The sequence below is a fragment of the Carica papaya genome, chromosome 5 (genome assembly GCF_054855325.1).
Source record: "Carica papaya isolate Zhongbai chromosome 5, ASM5485532v1, whole genome shotgun sequence".
NCBI classification, from domain to species: Eukaryota; Viridiplantae; Streptophyta; class Magnoliopsida; order Brassicales; family Caricaceae; genus Carica; species Carica papaya.
The window spans coordinates 2,339,842-2,349,707 of NC_142313.1; the positions used below are offsets into that span (position 1 = coordinate 2,339,842).

Here is a 9,866-nt window from a genome sequence, read left to right on the forward strand (position 1 = left end):
TTTATAGAAAAATAAAATATTCAAATGTCACGAGGAGATTCTCAGAGCCTCCCACGTATAAATAACACAAAGCCAATTACAAAAATTGTTCGATTAGTCCCATAAGCTCTTCTCCTTTTGTGAGGCTATAGCCCAAAATCCATAATTTTTGGGTTTAAACAAATTATTTATTCATATGCATCTTTTACCACTGACAGCTTGTGTTGTTTCCTCTAAGAAAAGTGGGGAACCAGCAGCAACAGAAATCATAGGTAGGACAAATCCATAAATTTTGTAGAGTTAATTTATAAATCCACAGTTAGTTCAACTAAGATATGATATAAATCTTTTGAAAATAATAAAGTTTGACGTCATACAGAATTCCATATAATTTCTCATGAGATAAATTTCTTTCATTTTAGGAAATATTTTCACCGTCTTCTGGTTAAATTAAGTGGAAATTTGCAAATTAATTCTATAAAAATTTTGGATTTATTTCAAATATTGTATTATTGTCTAAGAAACAAGAAAAGGTTGAGCCCATAGGTATGGCAAGGACCATGTGTTAGTGTTTCTTTCTCGAACTTCAAAGTTTCAGTCTTACTCCTATCTCTGTGTATATGCGTAACCTGATCCATAGTTTGTTTACTATGTATTCAATTTTATCTCCAGGTTCGTCATCTGGAACTTAAAAAGGAAAAAGAAGTAAAGAGAGAGGATCTTGTCAGCTTTCTGTTGGATGCAATGGCAACACAGTTCAGAAATCCTTCCCTGTGGAGTTAGGTCAATCATGTTATTATCCAGATTAGGGATCTTCATCGGTCCTTTCTCCAGTCATATATACTCTGTGGAGGATTGAGGAAGAACCAAAATATTATTTGCTAATTCTGCTGTGTTTTCCGCGGAAGCCAAAACGAGTGAATAAGCACAGGCTATGATCTTTCTGGAAAGTCAAGATGATGAATTTTACATGTATATAAAAATTTTGGGGAAAAACATCCATATATGTAAATATATCAATACTTAGTGAGCTTGAATTCATTATCTGCCAATATAGATTCCCCATTGGATGTAAAGCAGAGTCCTACATTTACATCTTTTTTTTTTTTAAGTGTTCTATTAAGAAAAACTCTCAGATTTCTTTGTAGTAATGTTTAATTATAGAAGCAATAAAGTCATAGTAACTTTTTTAACACCGGGTTGTAGTATAATTCTTTAAATATGATTACAGAGGGGTTGATTTTATCTGTGAAACAGAAAATTGGGTATTTAGTAAAAACTGCATTTGCCATCAGATTCCATTTGTACATTAAATGTGATAGAATATACAGTGCTTATACTTTAGTAAAATTTCATTTGCTATCATTCAAACTGGTTTAATTTTGTACGTCAGCTGTGAGAAAATACAGGGTATGTGTAATTCTGCTGAGAGCTCCTCCTTTTTATGGCAAAGATGGAGGTTGGAAATGAACTGCTTAGCATAATTTGACATGGCATAAATCTGAGTTCATTGTTATTTTATTTAAAATCATTAACTTTTTTAAAATTGTAATTTTATAATTTTTATTTATTTTAACTTTAAACTTTCATGTGTTTGTAATCAGAATTTTAGATACATTCAGATTTAAAAATAATAATAGTTTTAGGTCAAAATGATTTAAAAGAAATCAAATATAGGAACTTGAATAGTTATAAAAAATTTGCGGAAATTAAATTAATAATAAAAATTTAAAATATTAATATTATATATTTGTAAAGCATTTTCTTACCCTCTAACTAGACCAAATATCTCTATGCGCGTACTGTTACATGTTTTTTATTCCGGATTAGATTTTATAGAATTAATATATCCAAAAAGATAGTAGCCCCTATAGCTCAGTGGTAGAGCGTCAGTCTTGTAAACTGAAGGTCCGTAGTTCGATCCTGCGTGGGGGCAAATTTTTTCTCTTTTTATTCTCTGAAACCTCTTCCGGTATTTTTCTCTTTCTTTTTTCTTTTGATCAAATAATTTCCCAAAGGTTTTTCTTTTTGGGGAGATCAGGAAAATTTTGATTTTACATTTGCAAGAAAATTATTAGCAAATAAGCTAGAGATAGAAAAAGTTTTAGTGAAGAAAAAGTTTCTTCAATGGGAGTGGGATATGAACAGAATGTACAACTATAGATATATATTACTGATTTAAAAAAAAATAAAAAATAAAAAACACACAAGGTTATATATCCAGCAAGTTATCAGAATTTCAATACATGAAAGAAACTAACCATGACAAATCAATTAATTAACAGCTATTAGAATACAATTTGAACATGGTAGCAGCAATGGCAACCGCAGAAGATTTACATACATCAGATCCTTCTCTTTTTAGTCTTTACATGTCCTTGTGACCTCCAAAAAAAGGCTTTAAAATTTCCAACCCAAGCCACCATTATCCCTAAATCAAGAAATCCAAAATGGTGAACTGCTTTAGAAATTGTGCTGCAAGAACAAGCTCTCTTGAGGAGAAGCTGGTCCAATCTCTTCCTCCAGACTCCTCAAACCATCACCGCCACAGCCTCCTCCTCCCGGATTACCCACAATTCTAGTTTCCGAGCTTTTTCCGTCAACATCAGCCTCCGAAACAGATGACTTCCTCCTTTGAGAAGATGTCACGCTAGGGAATGTTATCCATGAGGGAGCTCGGAACTCACACCTCTGATCTTCGCCTTCTGCTACATCAGCTTCGTAGACTGACCTGTTCGAAGATCTCTGAGAGGACTTCTTGTGCATCCTACTACTTCCAAGAACCACTTCAGTTGGCAATATAGGTTGCTCATTACACGGACTGCCCATTAACTGAGCAAGAGCTCTCTCTAGGCTTGTTGTCACTTTGTCCATTGATGGCCTTTCTTTGCCTCTCATTCTTACACATTTGCAGGCCATGTTTGCAATCCTTTTCAGTGCTTCAAGATCAGGTGCAGGTTTCAGAACAGGATCCAGAATTGCTGATATATCTCCTGATTTGATCAAAGGGACTGCCCACTCAACTATATTCCCTTCTTCATATTGCATGTCTATAGCTTTTCTGCCACTGAGAATTTCCAAAAGTAGTACACCAAAGCTGTAGACATCAGATTTGGTTGTGAGGTAGTGAAGCCTGTAATACTCAGGATCAAGATAGCCAAGAGTCCCAGCAGGCAGCTCAGCTAATGGTGAGCTACTATCTGCAGGTCCCAAAAGGGAGAGACCGAAATCAGAAACTCGAGCATTGTGTTCCTCGTCGATGAGAATGTTTGAGGACTTTATGTCTCTGTGAATCACCGGAGGACAGGCATAACCATGCAAGTATTCTATTCCCCGAGCAGCTTGGACTGCTATCGTAACTCTTCGAACCCAATTCAGTTGCTCCTTCAATGCAGTGTTCTTCCCATGGAGGTGTTGATGCAGGGAACCATGGGCCATGAACTCATAAACAAGAAGCCTCTCTCCCCCTTCTTCACAATAACCAAGTAGATTAAGCAAATGGGCATGGTTTAATCTTGATAAGAGATCGAGTTCTGTGTGAAATTCTTTCGAGTTCTTGTGCATATCTGAGGACATAATAGCCTTCTTGACGGCAACTACAGTCCCATCCTTCAATACACCTTTATATACACAGGAAAAACTCCCTTTTCCCACCAATGATTCTTCTTTAAACCCACCAGTGGCTCTCTCAAGTTCCTCATAAGTGAACGTTTGAGCTCTCCTTATCTTGAGCTCTTCCAAGTCAGGACGGATTTTCCCATTGTCTTTCAAAGTACCATTCCCATTAATCTTCTTGGACCTTGATGCCTTTGCAGCACATTCACAGTTTCTCAATCTGTAGCGGACATACAGAACTGAAGTGGAAGCTACAACAATTACCAAAACAACAGCAAAGGCAACCTCTGCAACAATGACTGGCAATTGCATTGACCAGAACCTTTCATTTTTCTTCCCATTAGCAGCAATAGACGAAGAACAATTCGAGAAACATTCAGCTGATAAGCAACACGAACAATTATAATCACATATACGATCAGATTTCAAAGTGCATTCAGTTTTCTGGTACATCCCAGCAGGGCAACTACCAGTACAAGGCAAGCAAACATGACTGTTTGGAGACTTGCAGGGAGCATTTTCATGGCTAACTTCATAGAAACCAGGACCACAAGGAGTGGTTTTGCAGAGTCCTGGAGTTACAGCTAAAGGGAGAGATGTAGGAAAACCAAGACCCCAACAGACAGGTAAGAAGGATTTCTCTGCAAGAATCCCACAAGTGAAGTAGTTCCCAGCTGCAATCTCATAGACCTTAATGCCACTAGGAGCTGGAGTGCTTGGCTTGACAATAAAACCCCAGCAAATTACAAAACCATCATAGCTCTTGATTCCACAGGCGTGGAACTTTCCTCCCACAACCGAAATCATTGGATCTTTTGGAGGCAAATCCACATTTCCTTGATCTGAATATGCCACTGAAATCTCTTCTTCAAGATCCAAGCTCCTTCCCCAGCAAAAAGCTCTAGGGTTTAACCCTTCCAAGATCCCACAAACATGGTACCCACCAGCTGCAATCTTCTGAAACCTCATTTCTTTGGGGATCAAGCTGATTACCCGGCTGCTGGTCTCATCACCCCAGCAAAAAACGGTCCTGTTCTGAGAAAACAATCCACAGTTGAAATCAGACCCAGCTGAGATTGACTGAATCTGACCATCAAACTCATAGTTCTTAGTCATGTTGTATCCCCAACAATCAACAAAAGCATAGTTTCTGCGCTTTCCGGTCAAGGGCTTTCTCAATCCGCAGAGATGGTAATCACCTGCACTGATTTCTAAATACTCAGCTCCTTTGATCATTGGTTGAGGAACACCCATTTGAATATAACTACTGCTTCCCCAACAATATGGCTGATTAGAGTCCATCAACAGCCCACATATAAATCCATCGCCAGCTGTTAAGCCAAGAAATGGGAAATGAGCAGGAGTTCCATAAATTATAGCTGAGTTTGATCCATAACATGTCACCAGATGAGACCCATCAGCTTTTAGACCACAGAAAACAGGACCATTCTCACCGTAAGAAATAGCAATGGAAGACATTGAGCCAAGACCTGAAACTATGCTCCACAGATTTGATGATAGGAGCGAAAAAAACTGTACAAGAAACCCACTTAATTCCCATCTGCTAACCTTCATAATTTACCCAGATGGCAATGAAGATTCCAGTTATGGAATTAAACACATACAGATATCCAAAAAGGTAACAGAAACAGACCCACTACTGGACTTTGAAAAATGCAGAAAGTAGCAGCTGGAGGTTGACTAAGAATTTATCGTTACTGAGATACTACTTCCTTTTTAGACCCAGATGAGACATCGAACTGGAGACTGTTCAAAAACAGAGGAAGATTCAAAATATTCCACACAAAGCCCGCCGACAATGCACTGAGACAAAACCCTCCATCATTATACACCTCTGAGCCTCTATATTTAACATATAATTATATCACAAAACCAGCAATGTGATTAAAAGAAAAACCCAACTCCTCTTATAACCTTCGAGGCCCTGCAAACTCAGAAAACAAAAGATCAGGACTTGCAAATCCAGACCCAAGAGAGAAAAAACACTCTCCTTTGTTTCTTCCGTGTCTGATAAGACATGAACCAAAAACCTCTCACCCATGAAACTGATACAAGAGGGTCAAGACTGACGCCATTAAAGTAAGCTTCTTTGGAGTTCCACCAGCATTATCATGAACACCTGCAGAGTTTGGCAAACCTCGTCCATTTTTACAGTGCAAGGTTGTGTAAAGAAGTAGTTTTTCATGGATTGCAGAAGGTGGAATCTCGGTATAGATGGATTTGGCTATTGTGGTTGCTGAGGAATTGTTGTTACTGGCAAGAAGAGAGAGAGAGAGAGAGAGAGAGAGAGAGAGAGTATGTGATTGTTGTGTGTGTGCATTAAATGTGCAGAAAACTGCAGCTTCTCAACATGGGCAAGTGTAGGTGAAGGCATTAAATGAGAAAGTAAATGCTGTTTGATCTTTTCATGCCTGAATTACTGCATCTTTGCCCCCATAATTTTTATTTCTTTTTCTTTTCCCATATATATCTATCTACATATATATATATATATCCACATATATACATTGAGCTTCGTAGTTTTTGCATGCATCTCCTGGTTTCCATAATCTCACTCATCTCAGATACATATGTTATGCATATGCGTATATATATATATATATATATATGCATAGTATGTGTATATTTGCTGCATGCAATTCTCATATTTATCACCTCAAGAATTTAATATGATATTGTTTTTCAAATGCTTTTTAAAATATAAAAATTAAATAAGCTTCCTTTCACCGTTTGTTTGGCAGAACAGCCATTGCCATACCTACGTAGTAAGTAACGACCCATGAATTTTTAATTTTTAAATTTAATTGGCAGCTACAGTTCAGATATTAATATTATAATAAAGCAAAAAGGACAAATTTTTTATTTTTATTATTAAATTTATAATTATTATTTTTTATTTCTATAAAAATATAGTTTATTACACAACAATAATTAGAGGGTACAATCCAATTAATAAATATAAGACATGAACAATCTTTTTCTAATTCCAACATGAATAATTTATTTTTAATCAAAATTAAGAAATAATTCACCAAAATAATCGCAATTTCCAAAAAACATTTCATAAAAAAAGAGGTATTAAATGATTTAATTTATTAAAAATAATTAATTGTGACCATTAAATTTCATTGTATGATAATTACTAAAATAATTACTTTGATTAAATAATTTTTAAATTTCTTAGTCAACTCAGTTTTGTCATAATATATTTAATTAATCTAATAAAAAGTTAATTAATTTATTAATACTAGATTAAAAAAATTGGAGCCCACATGCTGGGTACTGAGGTTTACAAATTACATAATACATTCTCTGGTGATTCTTTCTAATCAGATCCTTCTAAACTTTGAAGTTGGGAATTGGGGCAGTACCCTTTTGACTACTAATCTGCTTCTTTCCCATTTATTTATTTACTTTGTTTTCTGGGTATATCTTTACACACATATATATACATATATGAGAAAAATATATATTTTAAAAAATTCTCAAATTTTTTTTTTTCACTTTATACCCAAAAACACTAATTATTAATTAATTTAAAAAAAAAAAAAAAAGTATTCCATGAGTTCAAAATATTTCAAACCAACAATAATAATATTTTATTTGCCTACTTTATATTATAATATTATTGGATAATGACGTAAGCATTGATAAGTAAGAATCTACGATTTAATAACATATTTGACCTAATTTTGTTTTCCAACGGCCAAACGACGTCGTTTTCATCGGACTTAATTTAGTATAACCAGACATCTAATTAAAAAATTTTGTTTATTATTTTTTAAAATGTTTTGCTTCCCCAACAAACAGGCCTATACAGAAAGGTACTACTATTAATAAACCTAGAGCCCCATAAAACTATACATATATATATATAGTTCAAGTACTTTACATGAACACCATATTTATTATATTTACGAACAAAAAAAGTTATGGAATTTGATGAGAAATTAAAATAATATAATTCAAGTTTTATTTGAATTTAAAATATATTTTTCTAATTTAAAAAAGGTTTGGTATGTATTTTAATGTAAAATTTGCATGTATGACGTGTGTACATTTCCATTATAATACCCATAAAAGTAATTATTATAATAATTTATATAAAATGAAATTTTAATAAAAATAACTGTACAGTATTTTAAAATTAATAGTTAGTTAGTTAATTTAAACTATTGTTTTTTTTTTGTCTTTAATTAGTATAGCACATGTAATGTGCTCTTTTAAATATAAAATTATAACATTAATATTTTAATATATATATATATATATATATATCAAAACTATAATAATTTTTTTATGATTAACCTAGAAAAATATTTAGCTAGTTATTAGATATAATAATATAAAGACACAGGTTCTTATCATCTTAAGAGAAACAATTAACTAATCACTTTTCAATGGAATAATATATAAACATTACGACATTTGGTAGATGAAAAAAATAAACTGAATATGTAACATCCGGATCTGAAAATTTGTATCGAAATAAATTTATATTAATAAAATAATATATTAAAATAATTTAATTTTTATCTTATTTTATTTTTTATAAAATTTTTTGAAAAAAAATAGATTTATGAATGAAATTAAAAATAATTTTAAAAAAATGGGTGAAACTGTAAATAAAGATGAGTGTTTTTGAAGTAGAAACTTAACACATGGGAGTAAAATCATAAAAATGATAAATACGGCCACGTCAGCAGCATGGCGAATCAGAACACGCCGCGTGACAGACACACTAACTCCGGCTCCACACGAGAGCCACACAGGCGATCCACGTGCCTGGGCGATCCGGTGGCCCATATCGCATCTCGCGTGCACGAACGGCCTAGATATGTTTCTTCTTTAAACGCGATCGAACATATGAGATTGATCGCGATGGACGACCTAGATTCACACACGTGATCGGCCTAAACAGGCAACAATCGGACAACTCTCTTCGCTCCACGTCAATGCGAATAAATGGCTAGGATCAAAGGGAAGAGAGGTATTTAAATATCTCTTCAGTCGGCCCCAAAACCTTAGCCGACAACCTCAACCAGAGAAGAAGAAAGAGGGCGACTTGAGGGAAGACCAGCTATCGGAGGGACACCATCGCCACCGAACCGAAGCCACCATCGGCATCGAAAGAGGTAAAAAAATATTTCTTCCACTCGAAACTGAATTCCAAGCCTCCCCACACCCATATTAGAGCAAAAAAAACAACGGATAAGCCAAAAAACATGAGTGAAGCTCAGCCGAACCATCGTGGCCACAACCTAAAAACCCCTCTGATAACCCCCTTCTCATTTCCCGTTCCCTACGATTTTCTAACCATTTTGTTCCTCATCCATTTCTGTGCATGTTAGCTGAAGGAAAATCCTGACCGCGAATGAGGAACAGCGAAGCCACCGCACCCGAAGACCCTTCCATCGATAGGGTGTTGGTTTTCGCTTTTTCTGGCCAACAGAGGCCCTCTAACTTGGTTTTTCAAGGTTTTCATGTGAAATCAGCCTAAACCGGCCAAAAACAGTCAAGCCGAGAGGAATCACCACTGTAGACAGCGGAGTCGGCACCGGAGCACGGCGACGCTGCCATGCCGGAACCCTAAATTGGTCATAAAAGTTTAAAAACACATATTTTGGCCTTTTGAAATATTTTTAGATACATGACGGGTATTTTTAATTTTTGCAGGAAAAATTCAAGAAACTCAACAATAGTTAGAAAGCGCAGTAAAAAATACAATATTTCAGACACCGATCCGGTGTAAGAATCCCTCACTTTTTTTCAGTTATGGTAAATTGAAACTTAATAATCAATAACATTGTGTTTTGTAAAATTTTAAAAAAAATCCTAAAATTAATTATAGGTCACTAGTTTAGCCAGAACTAATCAGTGTATAATTGTTATAGCTTATTCGTGTTACCTATTTATTTTTTTACACTATCTAAATTGCTTATTGTTATACTGTGCGTTTTAAATTATTAATTTTAATTGTTTTCTCGTTTATTGATTGTCTAACCGTTATTTTTATCTGTTGACTGTTTTGAAATAAATATCATAATTAAGTTTCTTAATTGTTAAAGTATAAATTTGCATTATCTGCTCAAATGTCGTTCTATTGATCTGTAAATATGAAACGAGATGTTTATATGCAATTGATGATTGGTTGATGACATGAATCTATATATGAAAGACTTACTGGGTACCTTTGGAAAGGATAGATGGACTCAGTATATAGGAAAAACTCTACTGTAGATATTACATCA

At 34.6% G+C, this 9,866-nt stretch overlaps 2 protein-coding genes and 1 non-coding gene across 3 annotated transcripts in view; 2 read left to right on the forward strand and 1 right to left on the reverse strand.

The window, feature by feature from the left end:
• GCN2 (protein kinase family protein) overlaps positions 1–1,172 on the forward strand; it is a 47,393-nt gene extending 46,221 nt beyond the window's left edge. The window contains exon 29 of the mRNA XM_088220253.1: positions 652–1,172. Coding sequence (XP_088076379.1) covers positions 652–762 — 111 coding nt within the window. The 3' untranslated portion in view covers positions 763–1,172. The remainder of the gene's footprint in view (positions 1–651) is intronic.
• A 671-nt stretch (positions 1,173–1,843) lies between these two features.
• On the forward strand, positions 1,844–1,915 carry TRNAT-UGU (transfer RNA threonine (anticodon UGU)). Its single transcript has one exon. It is a non-coding gene; the product is annotated as a tRNA-Thr (tRNA).
• Positions 1,916–2,175: 260 nt separating this feature from the next.
• Positions 2,176–5,947, reverse strand: CR4 (crinkly4). Its single transcript, XM_022051308.2, has one exon. The coding sequence runs from the start codon at positions 5,167–5,169 to the stop codon at positions 2,443–2,445; it is 2,727 nt and encodes a 908-aa protein (XP_021907000.1). The 5' UTR covers positions 5,170–5,947; the 3' UTR covers positions 2,176–2,442.
• Between the last annotated feature and the right edge of the window lie 3,919 nt (positions 5,948–9,866).